Source organism: Tenebrio molitor, chromosome 9 (genome assembly GCF_963966145.1).
Source record: "Tenebrio molitor chromosome 9, icTenMoli1.1, whole genome shotgun sequence".
Lineage (NCBI taxonomy): Eukaryota > Metazoa > Arthropoda > Insecta > Coleoptera > Tenebrionidae > Tenebrio > Tenebrio molitor.
The window spans coordinates 12,979,443-13,007,039 of record NC_091054.1 but is presented as its reverse complement, the minus strand read 5'-3'; the positions used below and the strand labels follow the sequence as shown (position 1 = coordinate 13,007,039).

General features: G+C 35.5%; 1 protein-coding gene across 1 annotated transcript in view; it reads left to right on the top strand.

Moving 5' to 3' along the window:
* The window catches only part of LOC138138315 (transcription factor hamlet-like), a 107,555-nt gene that overhangs the window by 52,903 nt on the left and 27,055 nt on the right, over nt 1-27,597 (top strand). Inside the window, 1 exon segment of the mRNA XM_069058153.1 lies at nt 25,686-26,092. Coding sequence (XP_068914254.1) covers nt 25,686-26,092 — 407 coding nt within the window.

Below are 27,597 nucleotides of genomic sequence, written 5' to 3'. Positions count from 1 at the left end.
TACCATTGCACATTGACTTGACAATTTTAAAAAGTGTGCGTTTATGAACTGTCAAAAAATGTCAACTCTATCCTACCCACACAGTTGCCACATAAATTTTCGTACACAATAATTTTGATTCACCAATATAAAGTCCATTCAAAAATCAAAAAACCACCAACGTCGCATTTTCCTCGATAATAATGACTATCGGCAACGCTGTCTAGTGTAAAATATGGTGAGACTTGTAATTTTGAGGTTAAATGTTTATTAAGTGTCTTGTTTTTCTGGGCATGTTTAAGTAAAAATAATAAGAACAATATGAACGAAATTCAAAGCAATTGAATTTTATTTTGAATCAAATAAATGTCATAATTTATAGTTACCAACATAGTACTACCATTGTCTACTACCTAGGGTTTTTTAAATTTTACCAACCTAAAGCAACAGGTGGTGGTTTTTTGATTTTTGAATGGACTTTACCTAACTAACAGTGAAAAATAACAATTAATCAATTAATTGTAAGTATTTCAACAAAATATGTTGTTTAGCCACATTGAAGAGCTCAGAAATTATCTTCACTGCTTTTGATTTTTTAGAAGAGATTATGGTTATGCAGATTGTCGCTTTAAAATTAATCTAATCTGATATTTATTACTCACGTATCTTTCAAAATTCAGTAGACTTAAAAAATTAAGTTGTAATAGGTGATTATTGGATTGTTCCATAAAAAATAAAATATTTTAGTTAAAAAAAATAGTATTTGATCAGAATAGGAACCGCAGTCATCAACACATTCCTTCTTAACTATGTAAACTCTGTAAATCTGTCATGTTGAAAGAAATATATTCTTCAAATACGTTTCTGGAAGTAAGTATGTATGTATTGTGTTTATGGAAAAAAAAAAATCTAAGAAGTAATTAAGATGTAGTAGTGCGTGGGAGGCAAATCAGGGAAGTAGGGTGGATGTGGTAGATTTGTATCTCCTAACTGGTCCAATTTTCCGGTCAGCAACACGAGCTGCAACTTTCTCAATGCTTCATGCATTTCATCAATTTATACACTAACTATAAACTATCATAATATTGTTAAGATTAAGATGTCTACAGAGTAAGACTTTTCAGAGGATTTACATTTTTCTTTTTTTTCACTTTCCAATGTCTTTGTGAATAAAATTCTGGTCAAAAGTACATATGTACTTCTTCTCAAATTTTATTTAATTTATTTCCCGTATGTCGTAGCTTATGAAGCCTTGAAGCTGTCACTGTAATACTGTAATGATAGCTCGTTTGCCGTGATTATCATTTGCTTTCACCATATAATTGCGATTTCTCGCACTTAACATTGTGGAGGCATCTCATTATGAAATTAAAAGAAATTTTTTTCTTTCACTTACCGGAGCATTGCAAATCTGGCGTCCTTCACACGTTACGTTTATTTGTGTTCGGAGCCAGTTTGTGGGCGCGGAAATGCGAAAGAGATGAAGATTAAGGTAAAAAGTGGATTTGAGTAAACGGTCTCGGCTCGTTCGCTAGAGTCGGCTTCCTGAGCTTGGTGTTCTAAATCTGGCGTGAAAACGCTCATTACATGTATTTCCAGAATAAATTGCCATTAAATCAATTTGATGATTAAATGTAATACAATTTAAATTAGAATAGCGTATAATTGCGATCGAATTCTTCAATATCATTTGCAGAATACGACATTATCTGCAATCCATTATGAAACGAAAAGTACAACAACACCAAGGAAATTCTCCAATTTAATGCCACTTTATTTGTATACGGAATTACCGGACATATTAATCAATTCTGATTTTAATTAGAACGCAAGATATATTGAAACTCCACATCGTTCTCTCCATGTAATATATTTACGGCGATGGTAATTGCTACAAACCTATCACCGTCCATTTACTTTCCTCCTTACATTGTTTTATTAATCAGTAATCGCCTGGTAATTTATTCTCCGGCGATAATACCGTTCGATAGGAACCATCGGCTCACAAAAAATCCGGCGGCAATAATTGTTTTCAATTAAAATTAAACAGAACCGATGGTTCCCATACTTTTGGAATCGCAATGGGAAAACAATAAACAGTCGACTGGAACAATTGCCACACGTGCAATCTTGTTTTTTAATGGAACACCCACTAGATTACCTAGTTTTCAAATTGACTACTTCATTCCCAACGATAGCGAATTCTCACACTTTTCCCGATTCATCTTTTTCATTCATGAACCAATAAATATTTTTACCTAGATGTCGGAATGTTCCTATCTGCTTTCGCCGAATCGTTCATTGATAAAAATCGGTGGCGATAACGACTTGCGAAACGCAAAACTAAACGTCACGTGACCCGCCAGCCCTGATCCGAGGGGCGAGCACAAAGCCTCCCTCAATTATTAACAATTTGCAATCCACTCTTGTAATAGCGCGCGGTTAGACGAGTGCACTCGTCAAGTGAGCGCTGGCAGACAAATGAACGATGCAGATGGCGGTGAAGAGGTCTCGTTTTCGGTTTGTTGGTCGCGGTTGGCGTAATTATTCCTAAAAAAAAACAGGATCGTATCGGACGTGTTCTGGAGATAGCAGGACGTTCCCACAGTCCTTATCGCGTGGGTTCATTTGTTTCACAGCCGCGGCGCGGCTGTTAATTGGCCCCGAAAGTGTATTTTCCAGCAGATCTCTTCATTTGTCTTGTCACGTGACGGCGTCCTCTCTTCGGATTGGCGTTCCAAAACAAGATTCGCCATAATTTGCATGAGTAATAAATTTAATATTTCCCAGACAACTTGCTTCTCTTTATGTTCGCCTTTAAACAAAGAGAATCTGAATGAAGAATTCGGCTCGAGTCACGTTCAGGAATCAGTTGATCACTGGTTATGACTTCGCTTTGATTTTATGATCCGTTCCTTCGAATGCAGGGCCGTAGTGGCCGCCGGACCTGGATGACCCTCTGCAAAACTATCGCACCAGACACTTGTTTGTTTGCTTTCGTAATCCGTCGATAAGACACCTCCGTACCCCCCGCCGCTTATCTCGAGTGGCCTAAACATGAATTACATGGCGCGATTGATCTGTCAAGTATAATACGCGGGTAAAATCGGTTTTCCTGGAATCGGGAGATGACGTCCAGTCCGGTCCTGGCACGAGCGGGTTATAGCTGATACATATTTTGGACGGCAGCCATCTCGTTTAGCGTTTATATCCTCTGGAAATAAATCTCTCTCTGGTCGAGTTTTATTAAGTCAAAATAGAATGAGCCAACAAATAACACGCCAATTGGATATTATCGTTTCATTGCGGTGTAAAATCTTCCGAGAGCGCCCTGGGGGGCTAATTCGGGGAGGTTTTAATTATTCACGCTGTATACAGTGGAGCATATTGGCTGCGTCCGGTGATGCGCCCCTCGGCAGTACGGGGGTTGATGTTTGACGGCGGCCAGACAATTGCGCATATACAGCGTGGGCTCTTTTGATTTGTACGTGCTGATTACTTTGCGAAACAAACAGCTTCTAACGGGAGATTGGAATCTCCTATTCATAAATTAATTAGATTAGAAAAGTTTGATAAAGAGATAGGGATTAAAAGTTCGCTTCTGAGAATATACACGCAGTTGTTAAATTTCATTGTATAAAAATCTTATCGGCTAGTTTAATGTAATAATTATCTGTATCTATTAATGGATTGTTTGCGATTGTTTTTCCTGGGGGGTCTGAGGGGTCTTTCCGTGAATTCGAATGGAGGTCAATCTTTCAGCTATCACAATCATTATTATCAATATATAAACATTATCTCCCTACGAGTGTTTTTTGTTTTTAAAATAAATTGTGAATTGGCTCGTATCTTTTTCTCCCATTATTAGGTCTTTTACCCATTAGGTACAAGATTCAGTGAGATTTATTAACAGACCAAGTAATCTGCCTAAACCTTTCATTTTTCAACGTAATTAACAGAGTGATATCTTAGAACAAGAGCATTTAAATTAATTATTGATAATGCAGTACATACTTGCTTTGGCGCAATCTGCAAAGATTTAGAAGTGGAATAGATAAATCAATTTTCTTCAGTTATTAGTTATTTGGCAACACTGTTAATTCAAATTCATCTAGAGTGTTTGGTGTTTGGTAACACCACCTTATTTTTAATCAAGTGTTTATTGTTTTTTCGTTTGTACGCTTCACTTTTGTAAATTAAAATTGTGAAAAATATTTAAGGTGATCACACTATTGTTTCGTGACACGTAGAATTTTATTGGTTCGCTCAATTCAAAAAGCAAAGATAAGTCAAAATTGTTTTGCATGGCCAGATTGTTTCGTACTTGTAATTGTATGACAATAATATCGTAATCATTGTTTAAATTATTTGATGACTGAAAGTGCTGCGAAAATTAGCCCAGGATGCGCTATTACTTCTTATGGCTTTGTTATTGTTTGTTATTACTTTCGATGAATATGATGGATTTTATTTAAACTTATAAAATTCTAGCTTTCAAAAATATTTTGCATTTCATAACCTTTCGTTCTTTTGGCTTTTGTATAATCTTATATAAAAAAAATATTTGCATATCGTAATCGAAGTGGCACTTTTTTACACGCAAAATCGTATCTAGTGAAATTAGTACTTTTTTGCACGAAAAATTGTAGTGAAAGTAGTACATACTTTTTAGCATCATTTTATTCCATCTCCTTGGAGGTGATTGTCAAAGCATACCATTTTTTTTTTTTTGTAATTTTTCTTAAATTCTTTTAGACCAAATTTCTCAACTTACATCGATATGCAAAAAAATAGTGTGTACAACACGTTATGAAAGTCTCTTTTTTCACTTATTTGTTTAATTAACTCGGGCTACGCCCTCGTTAATCAATCTGCAAATTCGTCAAAAAAGTATGACTTTCATAACTAGTTGTACAAATAACTATTTCTGTGTTTCACCTACTTTCATTACATTACAAAAAAAACCTTTTTAATACCTATTCTCCACCCCTCTCCTTCTATATCCTTTTTCCCTCCTCTTCCATATCTCTTTCATCCATTCTATCTCTCTTCCGTCTTCATTAAGTTTATCTTCCCGCTCCTTTTCTTCCCTCTCTATCATTTTGCTACCATTTCTATCCATTTCACATGTGTTTTCTGAATCTCTCCATCATTTTCCTCTCTCTTGCACTCTCTCTCCCCAGGCACTTCGGAATTTCCTCTGTCATGCACCTCTCATACTCGCTGTTGTATCAGGAATCTTTGATTCTTTCCCTTCTTTCTTGCTTGCCCCTTTCGCTCAGCTCTACATTCATCCGTCTTCCTTTTCTTCTCTTTCCATTTCTTCACTGGCATGGCCGATCCTCTGGTAGTACTTCTCTCTCTCCTTCTTCTTCTTGTTCTTTTTTTTCTCTCCAGCATTCTCTCAATATCCTGCACTCTTTCCTTCCATCCATTTTGTCTTTAAATTTTGCCGCCCTCTTTCCCGCTTTCACTCTCAGTCCATTACACCTCTTGCGTTCTTCCCTGGCGTTTCTCTGTCCACTGCTACTCGTAGTACCCTTGTCAAATATTTTTCTTGCACTTTTTCTGCCTCCTCTTGTTCCTTCTATCCCCAGGTTTCTGTTCCTTACATCAATATACTCTCTATCATGCTTTCAAGCATCATCATTCTTCTCTTATAATCACCTCCCCACTTTCTCTCTCCTATTTCCCACACACATCCCACACTAGCTAGTTTGCTTTCCTCACTATCTTGAACTCGTTTTATTTTCCTTCCTTCGCACTTCCACTCATTTTCTTCACTCTTTCTCTTGTTGAACATCATCCTTTTCGTCTTCTCAACATTCAGTTCCAGCTTTTTCTCCTAAACTCTTACATTCTGATTTGTAAAATATTTTTTTCCATCCACAAAGTGATTCATTTTTAGAAAATCGGAAGAGGCTAGAGGGATCATATTTGGGGAGTATAATGGTTGTGTACCATTTCCTACCATGCATACATTTTGCCAAGGCATTCACTTTCTGGTGGTTTTGTTCTTCTAATTACCTTAGAAGATTTTTTCCATTGATTTACTTCTTTGTAAGTGGTCCATGACGCTTATTTCCCAGGAATACAGTAATCACATAAAAGTGGTGATGAGTTTTCCAACAAATGCAAATGGTTTTGTCATCTTCGAAGGAGGCAAATTAGCAAGGTACCACCATTTTCATTTTTTTCTTAATAGGGGAATATAGTGATGATATACTTGGTCCAGCGAGAGATTGGAAGATTTTAAATTGTACCTATTAAATTAACCCAACACTACAAAATGCATTAGAATACATTAATTAGAGCACAATTTCAGGGCAAAAATGTTACTGCTTGAAAGATATATTTCAAATTTTACGTGCGCTAGGTACAACTTTATCTACGTAGAATTTAGTGATTTTTATGTCAACCAACCTCTCGCTGGACACACTATACCATGCTTCATACCTGTTAACAATTCGTCTCAAGGAGTTAGTCTAGTCTTTCATGAACTGCTCCAAATTCTCTATTCCATTTCGGATTTTGATATATTTTTATTCATCCTCGGCAAACACAACCCTTAGCTTTCGTTGTCTTTGGTCCTTCAATATTACATTAGACCTGGTGTGTTCTTTTTCAATTGTTGAGACGGCCAACGATATTTATTGTGTCAAATAGTTATTTTTTATTAATAAAAACAGTAGTATCATATTATCACAAACAATAATGACAATAGAAATAGATATAAAGTATCTATAAATTTTTTTACAGATGATCTTATTTATCACGGATCAGTTATTTAATTAACAGATAATAAAAAAACATATTTTCAATTTTAAATCTACCAAACTTTTGTCAGATTAAACATATTAATTAATATCAAAATTGTGTACTGTACTGTTTTCTTGGATGTGTTGTTATCTGCAACAGTTTTATTTATCTGATGACACAATAATTAATGAGTGCCCTAAAACAATTAATATAATAATAATTTGTTGTAGAAGTTGGGAAAACATTTCGTCGATTTTATTTATCTGAAAATATCTGTATTTAGACCCCTCCTCAGGCCGCCACCTGCAGAAAATCAAAACTCGATATTTCCCCCGATTTAATTGTCAAGAACTGCGCTCGCTCCCCCGGGGTCAAAGTCGTGATAAATCGCGAATGTAATTTTATTAAACATATGTTGCTCGTCTTTTTCGCATCGACTCCTCGGCCGTTTGTTATCTGTATCAGGAGGGTGGCTTTCTAGCCGTGAACTCCTCGACAGCGATAGCACTAATGGATTTCCATCATTTATCTCTTCGTCTGACAGTCGGAGGGTCACTGTCATTGCACCTTCAGCAAGCCCGGAACCATAATGACGCAATTAAACCGTCCCCAATTAATTTTCCGGCGTTCCCGGATTCGCCAACCGCCATCTGTTGGAGCCACTCCAGTTAGAACAAAAGCGGAATCGAAGTGTTATTGTGTAACGACAAGTCTTTATTCGGATTCGATTAGGTTCAGATTTGGAAAGACACGCGCAGATGTTTTGGAAAATGTCGTTGGGGATCGGAATCGTAATTCATCGAAGGAATCGCGAATGCTAAGAGGGTAATTTATGGATGTAATATGGAAGTTGGAAGACAGATAAGGTGGTCGGGAGCGAAAGAATTCGTTCGGGAATCGATTCAGTTGAAACGCAGATTGTGTTATCGCTTCCGGCAACCGTGTGATCACTTTGGAAACGGAACTCACTTGAGAGGATGTGCTAATTACCAGTTTAGAAGACACTTTCTTGTGGTTTGATAACTGGAGATAATTAATAGGGAAAACCGCGTCGGAAAGGGTTAAGAGGAAGTGTCAGAAGCGTTGGCTCAGAAATAAATCAATTCTAGAAGCAATATTTTTTTTTGGCGACAGCAAAATCAGTTGAAGATTTACGATCGTCATTCCCACAATTTAGCGTTGTTTGTGAAAATTCCTCGTGTCATCGCCGTTTCACGCCTCTCGTACCTGAATTTCTTGGATTTGAAAAAAAAAAATCGATTTCACACGCTCACCATAAGGGTTAAGAATCGGGGTAGTTTCACCCTTTCCGCAATCTCGTTAAAACTGTATAAATCCGGAAGTAACCGCAGCGCAACCGCTTTTAAATAAGAATGGGCCCTCGAGCCCCCAACCCTTTCATCGTCACTGACAAGATCAGGTAATTTCCACCAGATTTACCCCTTCGCCGTAAAAAATAAGCACCCATGGGTGTCGCATCGAAACTGGTAATCACAATTAAAACGCATTGTGTGCAGATTTAACGGAAACCGACTAGGTACATATTTCGATGGGACTTGTCGAACTGGAATCACTCGGTGTAATTATAAATGTGAAAAGGGAAACGTCTTGGACCTTTCAAAAGCAGATGGAACCCGCAGAATGTGTAATTATAAAATCCCCAGCGGGACTCCGAAGCATCAAAGTGTTAGAAAATGCGCTCAACAAATTCAATTTCGCATTAAAATGGCGCTTTGTAGATGTGCCATCGCAGGAGGCGCCCACCTACGCTTTCGAATGTTTCGCCGTCGACTAGATTTTGAGTGAGGTGATGACGGAACACCCTCACTCTTTGATTTTGACACTTGTTCGTGACAGGGTTGTCTGGGAGACTCGCGGAATTTCGCCTGGGGGAAAGTGGGACGTTGGGGGCGAAATTATCTCGGAAAACTAATGAGGTATTGCCGCAACGGCTGTTCTATACACTGCGTTACAACATTAGTTAGAACATCCAGTGCATTTAAACTGGGTGCATTTTTAATGCATCCACGTTTAATCATAATAAATCGTAAAAAATATTCAGTAAATTAATTCCTGCTATGCAGTTATTGTTGAAAATGATATACAGGGTGTTGTCGAAATTCATGTCAAAAAAAAAGTCGGTAGTTGGTGACTATGAGTAGAAGTTAAATACAAATTTTTTCTAGTAAGAGTCTTTTGGTTGTTGAGATATGAAGCATTGAAAATTTACTCGAAAATTCCAGTTGAGGTAAATGAGACAAAGAAAAAAGATACTGGTTAGGTTTTATTGAGAAGAGATGTTTGAAAAGCTGTACAAGAGCTTATCGAGCACTGTCTCCAAGAAATGACATACTTAATTGTGTCGGTCTCAACGCTGCATTCGTAAAACAGGAAGACTAAGTCATTTGAAATTTTTCTTATTTGTTTGCGCTGCCAAGACGTGCTCTGTAGAGGTAGAGTGACTCAGTTCTAATTGTACTGAACAAAATGGAGAGTGACATAACCGTTATTGTTGTATTTTGAATTTTTTGTCAGCAGCTTTCCAAGAACCGGAAAACGCTAAACCAATTAAGCAAATGATGAAAAAGTACGTGAGAAAGACAATGGCAATGGCAAATAGTCGCACCGTTCCGGATATGACGCAATAAACGTTGCCATAAATAAAAAAAAACCTTCATATATGCGTCTAATATACATGCAAACACGGTGATAACCCCATTACACCCGACATATGCACCGAAGGGGAGGCAGCCCCGTCTCCTTCTTTCGCACTGGCGCACGAATGCATTCAGGATGATCTATTATGGGCAAACAACGCGAAACGTCACAGAGGCACTAAATTTACTATTTAGGGTTAAGCTTACACATCCCAGAACAATGCCGCTGACATTATTGTTACACATCGCTTTTTAAAACTCTATCTAGAGATGATTTGCATGTCAAAAAGTCAGGTACTGAGAAGAGATTTTTTTAAGAGAAGTCAACCCGAAATCCAATACTTTGGGACATTTTTGCATAAAAAAATCGACGAAATCGGTTGGAGAGGATGGGTGTTCAGGTACGGAATTTTGACATTTGTGTGTGGAAAGTCGGTTGCGTTATGGGGAGATTGACCGCAATTGTTGGTTTATATCTATCTACATACTTCCGAGGAGATATTTGTTCGTTTTAAACGACAGTTTCTTGCATTCATTTAAACTTCTTCAAGCACATTTTCCAACTCTGTTGACTGATATGAATTGCAGAAACTGTAAAAAAAAACAATTTTGGATGAGTAGTGTTTTCAACATGACAAAAATTCTTAATTCGAAAAAAAATTTGAGACATTTTGGTATAGAAGAATCTAACCTAATACATTTATGGTGAGTTTGAAAAATCAAAATGTCAAATAATCGTCTATGGAAACTCTCTTGTGTTATTTATTATGCATCTTACAACAAACAGTGTGATCGAAAAAAAAGCAAATAAGCCGTGACGTCAAGGAACAGTTGGCAGCGCTAGTTAAAATGTTGTTGTTGTCAGAGAAACATATTTAAGTCTAATAGAGAAACTTGACGGTTGTCAAATACAGCGAAATTTAAATTGAACGGTCATAAACTCTCACACGATAAACTCCATTTAACAAACAACTTGAAAATTTTAAGAATAGCTCTGTACGGTTTCAATTCGATCAGCACATCTTGTATCTTGAATGTTGATCTAATAACTGTGAAATTGTCCAAGTTATGGTGTTCTGCAGTTGGTAGATACCTGTAAGAACGTAGGCTTTCAGAGCTTTGTTAACTACATCCGATTCACGCTCATTAAAGGTTAGTTTTGGATCAACGATTATACCTACGACCCTACAACTCGGTTCAAAAAAGTCCCGCCAATACAATTATGCCAAAACACAAGGACATTTGGTTTCTAATATGTTACATCAGATTACAATTAATTAACAACTGCATTCGAATTATGATATTCCTACAGTTTTAGATCGATGTCGTTGACAAATAATGTAAGCAATAAGAGAGGTCCCAAATTGTACCCCAGTGGACCCCTTCATGAGGAAAATAGATTTATAACAAAAAGTTCAAATAATTGAGACATTTCTTGCTGAAAGCAACATTGCAAAAGCACAACTAGTGGTATCGAGAAACCTAATTAGTCAAATTTATTCAGTAGGACATAACCTGTCAGACTAAGTACTTTTTGGAAGTTTGCATCGATGACGTTACTTGACGTTCTTGCTAAAGCTAGATTGATGCTAATCGATCGCTTCTCTATGAATTCATCTAGATTTAGAGTTAGTTCTGATACAAAAATACAGGTGATTCTGAAATAAGTTTAGAAAAAAAACGGTAATTGGTGATGATAAGAAGAAGTCATAGACAAAAATTTTTTCTTATAAAAGTTTTTTCGTTTTCAAGAGACAAATGATTGAAAATTTGGTCAAAATTGCTAGTACGCTGCTGAGTTAAAGATGATTATCCAATTATCTTGGTAGTTTAGCAACAATAATAATCAAAGATGCCCGTCAGTCACAAACGTAACCTTACTCCTCTCGATCATTTCCATAGAAACATTTACAAAGCAGTGTGCTTGCACCTACACCTTTATTGGGGAGTTGATGTAACAATGGTTGCTAATGAAGTGAAAAAATTCGGACAAATTTTCCCTATTCATAGGCGTTGAAAATTCAAGGATATAGGGTAATTTCCTTCCTTTTGCTTTCACCTTCAAAAGTCATTTACGCAGAATTATTTTGTGTCAAGGATACTCCACATTTTTTTTTCAAACTTATTTCAGAATCACCTGTATGTTTGTAAATAATTATCTAAACATTTTACGGACATGTCTTGTGCTTTTTGTGTAATGATGAATTAAATTTCAAATTAGAGCAGGTGTTGATATTTGACAATAGGTGTGTGATTAAAAGTTTGAATTGTGCCAAACTTCTACTTCTAAGTGAAACCTGAAAATATCACATGCATTACAGCAAGAGTACTCGTAAAGAAGGCAAAGCTTTCGTTCACGCGAATTGCGAATTCAAATAGACGAAACCTGCCTTACTCTCGACCTGCTGTATTTGGTTTTGTTCGATACTTTCTTAGAAAGTGAGTCTGTAACTTTGTATTAAAAATTTTAAATAAAAATAAATCACATTTTTGGACGGATCTGTTGCTATGAAAAAAAAAATAGAATACAAAGTTCTGTAACGTCAATCAAGTGGTTGTGGAAATTGTGGAAATAGGTGATGAAGAGTTATATGTTTCTCGTGATGTCCTGGAAGAGGCAAGTGCCGCGAGTGAGCGAAAGTAAAGTGAACGAAAGAGAAACCTTCATTCTCTGGTAACTATGGATACAAACTCACTTTCTTTTCTAGGGAGGTATCGAACAAAAAATATTAAACATGATGTATTCATAGAAAATCATATCCATTTGTAATAAACATGTGATAGGTTCAGTTTTCTTACGATTTCTTTTTTTTTATTTTAGAATTTTTTAATGTGCAGCGCTGGAATTAGCGTGGATGTGGATTAGTTTCCGTAAAGTTTTTCTCATTTTTTTCATTCCAATTTCGGAAATCATTCACAAGGGAGATTACAACAGAAAATTTTTAAGTCTTTTAAGAAAAATGCCAAATTGAAATTTAAAAATCGGTCAAAAGACAACATTAATAAAACTCATTCCAGATACATATTTTTTAAAATTTTTACGTTTTGGAGGATGAACGATAATCCAGAATTACGTCTTCCGTGATTTTTTTGGCGTTTCTTTCCGTCACCCGTTTGTTAAATACAGGGTTATACTTATTATAAATGATTGTAGTCCAAGTTGGCGTAAAAACTGAATGTAAAAGTTATGGTTGCCACTCCACATAAAAATTTTCAAAATAATATGAATAAGTGAATTCACACCGTTCACACAGAGGAGTTGAACAACTCAGTATTGTTAGATTCAATCGTTAATTTAAAAAGAAATAAATAAAATTTTTATCACCGCACTTTTCACCTAAAAAATGACAGTGACAGTGACAAAAATTGACAGTTCACAGTGAGGCGGCAAAAATTTCATAACATGGGCATGGCTTGCTTCGACTACAATCATTTATAGTAACCCTGTACCTTATTCCATTACATCATACTTCTCCCTAGGTCTTTTTGGTAATAAATCAAAATTACTACCAGAAACCCTTCTTCAAAAAATCTAATCAAATTTGATAACGGCAAGTATGCTTCCAGTTTTGAGAAAGTTGAATTTGAACTCTACATTTTTTTCCTAAAAAATAAAGACAAGATAGCAGGAAGAAATACCATGTATACCTCAACAGTAAAGTGCTATTTCCACCCTTGTGCGATTACTACGGCTACGCCTTTGAGTTGAAACTTCACCCACATAACAAACACTTTCCTCCCTTTTCCTACCAAAGGTTATAACTATTGGTGTCGCGCATTAATTGTAGGTGTTTTATTTCTTCTTAATCTAAGATAACACATACATGTACAAATTGATAACATTGAAAAAATTTTTCTAATATATTCAAGAACCAAACTCGTATCTAATTGAATGTGATAGTCATACGTCTATTTTAATGGGCGTTAAAGTGGGAGTGTTCCGCCAATTAATAAATTTCAATTCACTAGACACATTAATCATGTCTTTTATTGTCGTCGATCACGATGTTCTTTTCATGTTACAATTTAATTCGGCCATATTGGAGGCGTTCCGTGACCAAAATGAAATATTCAGAAATCGTTGAGCTAAAATTCAAAAATCGAATATTTTTCATGCAGAAAATGTGCAATTTCTTTCAAATTTGGCATCAATTTAACGGTGCATTAATCACACTTGATGTGACGGTTTTTTTTATCATTTCGTAACATTTTCATTCTCGTTGTACCGTCTATCTTTTTTCAACATCACGTATGCGATAACACTGATAACGACACTTCCGAATCCTTTAAGTTGTGAACCAATTTTTTAATGATTTATCGGCAAGTTAGTCCGGCCTGAATGCAAAACGACGGTTAGAACTTGTTACTAAACGAATTTGTATTTAATTATTTTGTTTTTTTTTGACATCTTTACAATCTAGATTTTTCGTTTTTGGTAGTTTTTTGTCGTCGCGTCTGTTATAACGACCTCGGGAGTCGCTTCAGTGCTCTAATCGGAATCAAGAGGTTATAAAATCAAAGAGGCACTCTCGAGACATCAATACGTTAAACACTAAACCGTCTCTGCCTCAAGCCCGTCGTCCTTAAGAAACAAAATCGTCCCTCCTCCCGCAGACAATGCACAGTAGGCGCACTCTAGATCAACGAGTCCGACATATTATTAGTGGCCTCCCTTGATGAATTGGAAGCATAAAGGTGCGCGGAAGTCCTTTATTTCACGAAGAAAGCGGAACTGAATACGATCAGATCGGAGTCACGATGTCGTTGTGGCCTCTTTATAAAGGCGAAATATGTCGGGGGGCGCGAACCCGGTCATTACCGCGGGATTTAACGAACTTCGGGATTTCTTTATCCCGGGGGAATCTCCAGATGCGTTGGTTCGATCGCGCCGAACGGCCACGCTCGCCAAATGACCGAATTTAAATGCAATGGTCCCGACTTTAAAGCGCATTTAGATAAGACACGGCCATCCATTTCGCCCTTTGTTGGACCAGAAATCTATGGATCTGTCACGAAAGGGAAAGGGTCCTGCGCTCCCGAGAATTCGGAAAACCTACCAAGGTGCTAACCGTTTGTGCGCGGCGCGCCTCGCGGTGCAATTTTGGAACCGATGCTGTACCGCACCGCGTGCCAACGACCTTCCAGATAACACGGGTGCACTTTTCTGCAATTTTTGCCCACTGTACCTATTGAAATGCATTTATTGTTATTGTCAGTTCCGATGATTACGGCGTATGCGCGTGCCGAGCGAGTTATGACCACGAAAAGGCGACTCTGACGGGTGGTCAACGAGGCGGAAACGTGAAAACAATCGAACATCAAGTTTAAGGAGGTGATACAGCAAATGTATCATATCTTATGCCAGCTGCGTCCATTTCGAAAACAATTAAAAGCCCATTAGATGAGATGTTCAGGGATTTTATTGTCCGATGTTTGATTGGGTTTTAATTTAGCGATTTTACAATCTGATTGTTTATATTATGTCGCGTAATGTTTTACGCATCATCGGTTACGTTTCTTGCTTTATTTTATTTTAATAATATAAATAAACAATGACCGTGTCGATTTAATAAATCAATCGGTTTTACCAGATGATATTTTTTAATCGGCCAACTGTTACTGCTTTCAAGATAGCTCGTGCCACAGATAAACGCGATTTACATTACTCGATTGTACTAGAGATCCGAGTTTACAGAATTTGTCATGTACGCTATAAAATTGTTAAATGCTCATTAAGACACGAAAGTAATTAACAAACTGCAAATGCCGGCATCCTCTTTCTCGCTGTTGCCGGTTCACAGTGATTATCTTGTCTTTCTAATGATTGACAACTTTTATTTTTATTTTTTTGTTTTTATTCTCTTTACCATCAACACTAAGACATGAGAACATGTAATAAATAAAAGTACAAAATATGTACAAGGGACGGACATTTGGAATGCTTGTTGCCCTAAATTACTACCAGGAATTCTCAATATGATTGAAATTTGCTGTCTCACTGGCGACAGGGGATAAACTTCACACATAACCAGATATATTTTACTTTTAAGTTGATTACGCTTATTGTAGGCTCTTGAAAAACTGGATACCTAGACTTTATTGTAACGGTAACAATACTAGTTGAGTTTTTGTTATTCTTTAAGAAGTTATAACTTTTTTTGAACTTGTCTTCAACAACTCATTTTTCAATACGTATACGTTCAGAATTTGACAATTTGACATGATTATGGTGAATAAAATAGTCGTCCGCGAAAATAGTTCAATAGATACTATTATACGAGTTTAATAAGACGCTTTATTATCACATGAGTGTGATAATGGAACGAGTGTGATAATACGTATTATTAAACGAGTGTAATATACTTTTTTATCTACTTTGCTTTACTCATATTCTGAAATTTCGGCAGCTGTTTCCATATCAGGCTAGGGACTTTTGCGTGGGTTGGTAACAAAAATTGTTCACAAAAATGTAAGATTATATTTATTAAATTTACTTCGTAGCTTCACACTTTACAAACACAGTTTGACAATACGATCCATTATTAAACTGTTTTCGATATAATAATGAGCCCATTAGTAACGCAAAGTAGATAAATTAAATTTTCATTTTCGGATAATTCTGGCTTAAAAAAAATTATTAAACGTTTTTATCCAACAAATTGTATTGTATTGACAAATAAATTTTTTTTAGTTCTTCTATTTTAGGGACATGATTTTTTGAACTTTAGTTATTCTAGTCAGTTAAGATGTTGATTTGTATCTTTATTTAAACTTCCCGCTGTTAATTGATTTGGTTGCCAATCCTCGGTTTTATATCGACTTACAAAAGTTCATCAAAGACCCTGGATTAGAGTTTTTGAGATTTTCAAAAGATTTTATTCTTTTGCAGTGAAGATAATGTATTGAAAATACCTTCATACTTTTCTTTCAACAGTGACACAGTTCCTTATCCTGAAGCGCTTTCTCTTTTAAAAAGCGGCAACTCATGTGACAATAATTGTACTTCAAAACTTGCTTATTAATTATCAAAGTGGTATGATTATCAATTATTATCAATAATATGTACTGCTGTAGATTCAACGAGTCGGTAGAACGAGTTCGATGCGCTGCTTTGGTTTCACTAGTCATATCATCCATTATTAATCACATCACAAGTTTATATTTGGTGAGAGAATATAATGCATGAGTAATAGCTATTTATGCACCAAGGGCGTTACAACGATGATTACGCCCGGAGAACGATGAATCCAGCTCGAGGGCTTTAGCCCAAGAGATGGATATCGTTCGATGGGCGTAATCATTCGGTGACGCCGTGGTGCATACAAAATTTTATTTTTCACTATACGTGTTCTTAAAAAAAAACCATCTTTACAATTTTGAATTGATGAGGGCGTTATGAATTCATTACGGCCGCTTATTCTTATTACGGCCGCTTATTCTTATTACGCCCTGTATTATTCCCCGGTTGTTATGGACATATTTACGTATTTCGTATCCTAGGAGTTATCATGCAATTATACTAAAGTGAAAAATAAAGAATATTTAAATCCCCAAATAGACGCCACTGGCCTTGCTCTTTTGATGACTCCAGTTTTTGGAAGCTTATATCAGTCTACTCTACATTTTAGATGTCAAATTTGACAAATGTCGTTACCGTTAGAAACGGACCGAGATACAGGTGACAGATTCTTTAGTTTTATATCGGGTGTTCATTTAAATTTATCCTCAAAGTAGGCGTTGAAGACTCGAGTGTGAACGCGCCACGGATTACGTATCACGGATCAGCTGTTTAAATCTAACCTAACTTTTTGCGTTTTTTCTCTGCAAGCTGACGAGTGGTGCGTTCACAATCGACTCTGAAGATAAATTTAGATGACCACCCGAAATTGTCGCTGTGATATTCTCTTGTTACCCTATTTCGACCAATTAAATCGTTTAAAAGGAATTATATTTCTCATTATTACAAGTGCATTCGTTATTGATAAAAATAAGGTTTTAATAATCCGAAATTGAACTGTACAATGCAATCTGTAGCAACGATGGTAGCAAAAAAAAAAATGTAGGAAAGTTTTCTAAAGTAGAATTTTCATTTCAATTTATTTACATAATTTATACCATAACATTTCAATGAGGCGTAAATCTGAATTCTTGCTAGGACTCTGTAATAAAATTATCTACGCCATAGCCAAACTTGACTCTACACACGTTTACAATTGCCTAAAATTGTTTTTGTTTGTTGACTGACTTGATATACCGGGAGGCCCAACCCTTGCCAGTTGTCCGATTACACATTTAATTATTGTCCAAAAATTCTGAAACTCGCACAATCTACAATTAGTATTCTATGATTGAGCATGATCAACTTTTTTCCATTAAATTTGTGTGATGGAACTAACTTTATAGCGATTTAATATGAGATAATAGTGAAAATTGCGATCAAATATCCAGTTATAGAAAGCTGGAATCCAAGACCAAGCTGAATAGGACAGCTTATAATGATGAGGGCATCCAGCAAATTTTTTTGACGCAGGAGTGTCGGTTCCGCCGAAACCATTTTTCAGGTCCGTACTGGTCAAATTCCAGTGTATTGTAGAAACGATTCTCAGCAACTTTTCATCCGTAACCCAATTGATAATAAATAAAATAATGGGGCAGGCTTATAGCCCCATATGTGTATCTCTTCATAGCCAAGCGTCAAATTTTTTCGACAATTATTAAATGTGTAATCGCAAAAATCGTAAGTGTTGGGCCACCCGTTACGTAACTGCACAAATTTTATTTGTTGACGTTTCTCATTCCACATTCCACATTTACAACAAAAAACTTACCTTAACGATATTTCCAGGTTCCAAATTGCTTTAGCATTTGTGAAATTATTATTTTATAAGAAAAATAACAAAATGCTGGATGCAAAAATGTTTCATCTGCATTAATTGATTTTCTTCACTTTGTATAAAGCCAAAGTTTTGAACAAAAAATCTTTCCAATATGGAGGAAATAAATCAATACATTTTTCCATTTTCCCCAACATTGTCTACACATGTTGCATACATGTTAAAAAAATTCAAGTGATTAACATCTGCTAAAAATTAGGGATATCGTTATCATTTTAAACTTAATACGGAAGAATAGAAATTAAATAAAAAAGGAAATATCTATATTAATAACATAATTACATAAACATTTTTGTTTTATAATACAAAAATTTCCGATAATATTGCGGAATCTGGAAAAGTGCCCCGAATGCTTGCAGCGTTTCCACGTTGAATGGCAAGGGAAATCCCCTCGAAAAGGAATTTCTTTGATTTTGAATCGCCTGATTCCGCGAAAATACATATAACTTTTTTTAAATAATAAAAAAACTCGATTAAAAACACCTCATTTACCTACCTTATTTTACAAACTTATTGTTTCTGTTGATAAAGATACTCTGAATCCAAACAGGAATTACGTGATAAGCCCCAGCAAAATATTAATAACGAATACACCTTCACAAGTACATCAACAAATTTGGGCGGTCATGGAAATTTTGCATTTAATTTGGTAGTAAAACTGTTTGTTGAATTTTAGGTTATGTTTTTCTAAGTTGGAGGTTATAAATAGCGTCAATGTCTAGTGCATTGTTGTCAGTTTTACTAGTTTGCATCGCGGGAAATTCAGCAACATATTATGTTCATTTTGATACGTCCGCATGTTAGACAAAAATCAAACAGTGTGTCCAACGTTAAAAAAATAAATCATGGCTTCCCAATATGCCAAAACAACGTGAACGGTGTTTATTTTGTTTTTAAATGTTTACTAGCTGGAGATTCCTGTTTTAATAAAAATGAAGTGAAGGAAAAATGACACTAGTAAAATTGCTTTTTGTTTGCATTCTTTTCATTATACATATTTAGGACAAGATTTTTAATCTCCTTTTTGATTAAATCTGATGTAGAGCGTTTTTCTGAAACCTTTAGAGCACTTAATTCTTTTGTAGAAAAAATTATACGTCGTTTTCATGAAACTAACCCTTCGTCATTTTTATTGCAATATGTCTTGAGACAGTTTTTCTGAGATAAAAAAATTGTCCTGCTACTCTGTCATCTGTCAAAAGTGATTAAAATTGCATACTACTCCTGTCAGATTTGAAATTGTTTTCAATAACCGTAAGTAAATAATTATCGTTAAAGTTTGTATTCTGGAATTAATCTTGCCAAAAATAACACGACCTAATTTTTTATATCTGATAAATTTTCACTTAAACATTTTTGCTTTAGACAATTTTACTCGTTGAATTTGGGCATGTTTATTCAAAGGTTAAACCCTGGAGCTAAAACTCTCGGGTCTAACCAGAATAAAAATGCCCAAATTCAACTGGAAAAATTGTCAAAGCAAAAAGTTTTCTTAAAATTGAAAAATTTATCCGATAAAAAATTTAGGTCTTCTTATTTTACCTTCACTGGAAATACTTTTTTTTTTTAAAACGATGACATACCAAGGATTCTCAATTAAAAAATTTTCCTAGCAATTCATTCATTCATTTATAAATGATGTGTATTGTTCAACATAATCTCAATGATAAATTAATGATATCACAATAGATCTGGGACGATCTGATTTTGGCAAAAATGTTCCCATTCTAACTTACAGATGACAAAAATTCTCAATACTCAAGACCAAATCATATCACTTTGATTTGGTTAATTTTTTTTTTCGTCCAGGAAATATTTCTTAGTAAATTTATAAAAAAATCACACAAAGTTATATTATTTTGTGAAAGTGCATAATAACAACGTCTCACAAAAAAATTGCACTAATCAGTTTCCTGTTCGATTTATCTGGTGTATTTATTGACATGACTATCGATAGTGATTAATGAATTGATGAATAATTTGTCAGTTTATAGTTATTAATTTTAATAGATATTAATTTCATTTTACAATTAGTTCAGGCATAAGCGCGATCAATAAATACAACTCCATTTGGTTAATCGATTTCGTCTTTAAAATCAATCGATAACAACTAGTACTAATCGATTACCAATTTTAACCCACCAATTAAGCGAGTTATATCTCTTCATAAAAAACTCGTTGACGATGATTTAATGTTTAATTCACTGCCTGCACAATATTTCTATCCTTCTCTACGAACTAGTCCTGCACGTCTTAGTGACCCTTTCTTTGTGCGCGTTCAAAACAAATTTTTAACAAAGTACCAGTAGCAGGTAACAAAGCTGGTACCATCTACAAATAGACAAAACAACATTCCAGGGTACGTGGGCGTTTGCACCAATATTTCTTGTTCTTAATTTCAAAATAATAAAGAAATTCAAGCACTGCGTCATTTTGTTAAACAATTGTGAGGGAAAAAGAGTAGTGGACAAGTAAATACAGTCGCAGAAAACACAATGTCGTATTTGTTGGACTGTAACGAAGGTTGTAAACGTAAGGATACCGTGTTTACCCCAAGGAATAGAGCTTTCGAAAGCCACCAGTGTGTCAGTTTCAGCAAGTGAAAATTTCCACCCACCTCCGCCAATTTGATTAGCTTCCAATCGATCAAAGAGCACCGAAAGCTCTCCTTAGACAAGTGAATAAGTTTAAAGCGCAGCATGGCCAACCTGCCATCAACGTCAATAAGACAAGCCGTAGTGACTATCAGAGATATAACCGAAAAACAGGGTGGGGGTTTATCCTGTGGGATAGCCCGGCCTACTCGCCCCACCCTAAAACACGCCCCATGACAGGAGAGTCCCGGATCCTGGAGCATCCTGAAAGTCAGTGTGTTGTGAACCGAACACCGTCTACCAGCGTTACGTAACGCAACGAATTAGTCCACAAGATTCTAATTAAGAGATAAACCAGATGGACAGTTGGTGCGTCTAGTTCTACGTACATTTCGCGATGAGATCTTTTGGTAGCTGAGTTTGTGTCTGGGTTGCGCTTACGTGTGATGATCAAGAAGACTATGACAGGTTTGTAGATTGAGTCTCGGAGGGTGATTTGTCGATGATCGATTGGAGGCATCGATCGGGCGGAATCGACCGTTTTAGAGTCGTTTAACGTTGGCAGTGATAAAATCAAGTGTGTCGCGTTAATTAGTAGTAAAATGCATTTAGACGGATATCCTTCGATAGAGCATCGACGTTATCTGTTGGTGGTTAATTTGGAATAAAAAATTAACCGCTAACCGCAGAGCTTAACTGATGTCTTTTCGTCCTGTTAATTAACAACTTAATTGGTCCTAATTGCAAAACGCCGTAAACAATACGTTACGTTAGTGGCGCGTTTCTGCGAATCGCGACATAACCTAGCACAATGGCAATATTTTGTGCCAGTAAGGACTAAACAATATGTTATTGTTATCTTAACAGGACAACGACCCGGCCACAATCGCAGGATCGTGCCCGATCTAGATTCGCCTGAAAAAAAGTCCACTTTCAAGCTTTCAGCAACGGGTCTGAGCTTTCGATTAAGATTTTCGCGTTCACAGGTGTTTGTTTACATTACAAAAGTTAACTTATGGTTGATTGCTAATGAAGGTGCAACAAAGGACTCGCAGACGTGACGTCACGGTAATATAATGATTGATATTGTTGTGGCTTGGATCCCATTCATATCTCTTGGTTATGAATACAAGATATTACTTTTCGGAAATGTACGCATCGTCGCAAAAATTTCATGCTTGCCATTGTCTTTGGTGTTTAGTCGCGCCGGACGTGTCTTCAAAGGAACAATGAGGGTTTATAGTTGTTGGTTGTTTTTCTTGTGGGGCGTTTGTTGATAAACAATTGCTCGCTAACGCAGATAAGATTATTTTTTTATATATATTGTGTCTAATCGCGCGATAAATCGCAACCTATTTCTCTGCCGGTTCCTCGAAATGCCATTTTATTTTCGGGCTTGATTTACTCACATGCCCAGATAAGATGCAGAAGTTCCTGCATGACAAAAATCCGCCGCCGATCTGATAATGCCAGATAAGTGGAGATTTGCATTGAATAAGTTCTTTTTCGAGTGAATTTGGGTTTTTCGCATACGTTAGACGGAATTTAGATTATCAACGGAAATACATAATCAAATCATTTTTTCTCATTTTACGCAAAATCTTTGTCAAGAGAAATGATGCGAACGGTAAAAGATAAATTGTTATCAAGGAGAAATTTGTTTACGGAATTTGAAAATGTGTAAGCAAGTTTTAGCTGTGATAGTGAGATTTAATTTACCTTCATCGAAAGATGTAAAAATTCAAGTTTCGGTTACAAAACAGTGGTGTGTGAAGTTAATATGTTTACGTTTTGTAGTTTCAGTCGTCGGAAACTCCAAGCGTAAGTTCATTATCCATATATGAAGATTTTCAGATTAGAAGGAATCGGTAACGGTTTCGATGTATTAATTAATTGACAATAGTTCTCCCTGAATGAACCTCTCACGAGTTCTAGTTACATGCCGATTGTAAATTAATTGGAAATTGCTAATTTTGCTCGAATTACGGTTGAAGAATTTTTAGACTGAAAATTTTCCTTTAATTATTTTAAATTTGCGTTTTTAATTGGTGTGAAACGGGATCGACAAATTATTATAGAGACAAATTTGTAGGTTCTGTTATTCGAAATTTCTCAATCTGTTCCTGACAGGCAAACTAGTTTGAATTTGAATTTTGAATATTTTTCTCTAATTGTGCTAAATTACTGAATTACTAAATAACAAATTTATATTTCTTTCATGCAGATAAACCAGAAATAATTTGGTTTGCATTTATAACTCATAAAACAGTCTACATCAAAATTAATTCAATAATTATTATTTATAACATTATTAATGATATAGCTCTATCGGTGTTATAATTATTGAAATTAATAGTTTTCATAAAAAATTATAAAACGTTTCTTATTGTGCAGATGCAAAAGATTTTTTAAAACTGTATCGACTAAATAACTGTAACCCAGTAAAAACTGTGCTTTTTAAAAATATTCGTTCATTTTTCAATGTTGGTAAGCTACATTTATAAAAACACAAGTGGAGAACATTTTATGAAGCTTTCTATATTAAAAAAAGTCTTCAATTTTAACCAAAACATGAATAATACAAGAAACTGAAAATTTACTTTTTATAATTGTTATTATATCGGGTGTTCATTGAAATTTGTCCTCAAAGTAGGCGCTGAAAAGTCGATTGTGAACCCACCACGAATCACGGATCAGCTGTTTAAATCTAACCTCACTTTTTGCGTTGTTTGTGTTTTTACTCTACAGACTGACGAGTGGTGCTTTCACAATCGACTCTTCAAGGCCACCTTTGACGGAAAATTTAAATGAACACCCGATATTTAATATTTGATATGTTTTACACAAATTATGCATTTAATAATTTATTAAAATGACGTGCTTTAATAATTTTATTTGTTTAATTAATTATGTATTAAAATACGAATAATTCTTTCAATATTATCTTAATGATTTTGTGAAATTAAAATTTTATATGGTTTTTCGGAAACAACATCAAAATTAATGATTTTACTAAGTACTGTTTGAAAAATTTGTATCAAAATTTTCTCAAAAGAAAATTTACCTATGTATTTTTAAAACTATTTTTCAAACGATTTACTTGTGCTGAAATTTTATTTTTGAAAAGTACAAATTTGTGAGTTGCTAATTGTGTTATGTATTTGCAAATTGGAAACCAAAGTTTTTGAAGTGGTTTATGCCGTGGCCCTATTTTTCTTTCTGTAATTCTTTCAAAAAAATTTTTAATTGTCGCAAATTTATATCAACATTTTACGTTTTATCTAATAATTTAATGTTAACTATGAAGATTTTTTGCCAAATTTAGTATACCGATGTTATTACATATATTTACCACGTACCAAAGATTTTCCGGAAATTTTAAAAATAATTTCTAATTGTTAATTGGACATTTTTTTTTAATTATTACTATTCAAACATGAAGACATAAAGTCTTTTATATGTTAAAAAACAAGGTAAAATACAATAGTTTATCAAATGCCTCTCTATAAAAACAATACATTTTTCTTCGGTATTTTTGAGAAACCTGATTTAAAAATACATAATTTTTTTGTACTCACAGCCGTGGAAGTGACGCTTCCAACATCCAACGCTCAATCAGCAACGAGTTTTTCCCGATCGACTCGAATGTAAAAATTGCAAAAAATACTGGCCGTTTAAGACATGCAAAAAAAAAATCGGTCTTGATAATAATAAAATGTGGTTCAAAAAATACAATTTCCCTGGATTTTCATAATGACTTTTTGCTAGAAAAGCCTTGAAAATATGCGAATAAACAATTTTCAGTATAATTTTTGATATTTTTGTCTTTACACCACTGTACAAATTTCAACATCCAAATTGGAGAAATGACCAGATTTTATTATTATTAAATTTTTCATAAACTTTTGTATGGCCACATTTGCGGCTTCCATAATCTCGGGAGGAGTACAAGAAATATCATTAATATCACTAATAGGTAGATATTGCACAAATATCTTCGAACAAAACTCACAAATTCTTGCAAAAATTGAAATGTTAAGGGAAGCAATTGTTTCTAATAACCCATTGGCTTTATGTTCGTTTATGTTTAATGCATTAAAACAAAAAAAAATAATTTAATGTTCGTACAAAAAATATTGTACGAGCCACTTCCGCGCATTCACGCATTAATTAAAGACGCTCGCTCGTTCGTCGCTCGTGCTTAAAAAAAATGCGCTCATGCGGGAACATCGTCTTCCCGCACTTGGTTCGTAAATAACTAAATCAGTTATCGCGAAGAGGCATTGCACAAATCATTGGTGGAAATGGTCCTAGCCGGCACGGTACCGCAAATGTCCCCTCTTCCTCCGCAAGCTTTCTTTCATTTATCAGTTGCAAACATGAATCTGGGGCCAATTTCGATTAGCTTTGTTTTCCGAAGAGGCGGCGGCGACAGCAGATGCGGTCCTGAGATAACGAGTGTATTTTTTTAAGTCTCTTAGATTTCGTGAAATTTGGCACAACCCCGCTAACTAATAAAGGCCCTTTTACGGTTTGTTTGCGTTGATTATTTCAGATATCGGTCCGAAAACACAAGTTTATAGTTGTTCTACAGTGATCCCTAGCCGCCTGTTTGTCTACGATTACCGGTGCAATCCTAATGATGCCGCAGTTCTCATGTTTCGGCAATTCCACCGAGATTTGAGACATATCTATCCCAATATTGACACAACAGAGATGGTGTACGTTGCGGCAGTCCCATCGATGGGGCCGTTCTCGTCTTGTTTGTCAAGAGAACCATTCACGTTGTCGTTTTGTTGCAGAAGGAAGCGAAGATGAACTAGAAGTGTCCAGCCAGAACCAGCAAACCGACCATTCCATGGACAGAGCGATGGTCCCACCCCAACTCGAAAACTCCCTCGAGATCCTGAAGGTGTCCGACTACCCCTCGAATAACAACCTGGACGACACCGCCAGCAAACTCACCCTGAAGCCGGCCGACCAGCTCTACGAGAAGCTCAACTGTGATGATAAATATTTCAACGGCCTCAAACTGGACTTGTCGTACACCAAGTGCAAGGAGGTGGTGGCGGCGTCGGGGGCGGTGCCGTGCGAGGTCGAGCTGAAGGAAGGCGTCGTCGCCAAGAGCCTCATCCCCAAAGGGACCAGATACGGCCCTTTTCAAGGAAAGTGGGCTGGGGTACCCCAAGACGCCCGGTTCGCATGGGAGGTGAGCATTATTTTTTCTCTGGTAATTTCACACCCCACCGGATTATTGCGCCCTTATTTTAGGAAATAATGTGTACTTTATACAAATACTGGCAATTCGCACCCCTAAATTGAAACGACCCCAATTGATCGAGTAACCGGAGATTGGCGTAACTGCCAAAAGTGTTATTTTACGTGTTTGTAGTTGTTGTGTCGCGAGCACTTGAGGATTTCACCAGATTTTTTTTTCTTTCGGTTTGGTTCATTGAAGTGGAAGCCTTGAATGAAAACGGTCTGTATTAATAAATATTGTGTCACCGATAAGACCGTTTTCGATTTGATTTATCAATGAGGACAAACATACTACCGACAAGGTGTAAGATCGGCAAAGATCGAATTCTGATAGTGATTATTTTTGGCTATGAAATGGATCATCAACAGGGGGTACAGATAAGAGAAATCGCCTTGTCGATAGACGCAATAAATAGATAATTAACGCTGGAAGGAGTTTCGCGATTTGAAAAACAATTACGACGAAATGAGGAAAACTTGAGGCATTGTGAAATATGTTGCCCCGGTTTCCTCCACATGAACATTCAGATTTTATATAACTTACATACTTATACTCCCATATTTGGAATTTATTGGAATTGCGAAACTATCTACAAAAAGTATTTACGATTGTTTATCTGTTGATTCCATTTATCTAAAATAATTTATTTACGTTATAAGATCATTGATGACTTAACACCTCAATATAGGCGCTTACAAATATAGTTTTTGTAAATAAAGAATCCACAATTTTTTTTTAAATTTGAGATAAAGTACTGAGAAAATAAGTATTCAAATTTATTTTGACCCAAAACAATATTTTCTGAAGAAGAAAATGAATGACGTTTAGAAAGTCAGAAGATTTCAATTTAACAGCTTTTTAATTAGGTAGATTAGGAAATTCTGAAGTAAATTAATTGCCAGAGAGCAATGTTGTTGCGGAAGCTTATTTTGAACTTGTGTTTTATTTGTGACTTAGGATTAACAAAGTATTATGCAATTGGCTGTAGATAAGACACGTTTTTCCTAAGTAGTAGGTACAGTTGGTTGCAAAAAAATCGGGAAACGAAAATTTTCCTAATGTAAATTTGATTTTGTCCATTTGTCAATTAATTGTCTATTTGACAATACCTATCAAGTAATTTTAAAAAAAGGTTTCACACTATGGAAAAATGTGTCAATTTTATTTTGACAGTTCCCGTTTTTTTTGCAACGAACTGTATACTCATATTACTAGTTTGAGTGTGAAAGTTAAGTAGTTTTTTTTAAATAAATTTGATTTGAGGTAGTTTATTTCATTTGAAAGTAAAAGTACCGCTTTTTCTGCTTGTCATTACGCTAACGGGTGTTCAAAAAGTGACATATTTGGAGGTGGTTGTGGTTTGGAACGTGCCTATCATTACGTAACCTAAAATGACTCTTACGAATATTAACGAAAGGCCAATTACGCCTTAAATACCAAACGAATTACTTTCT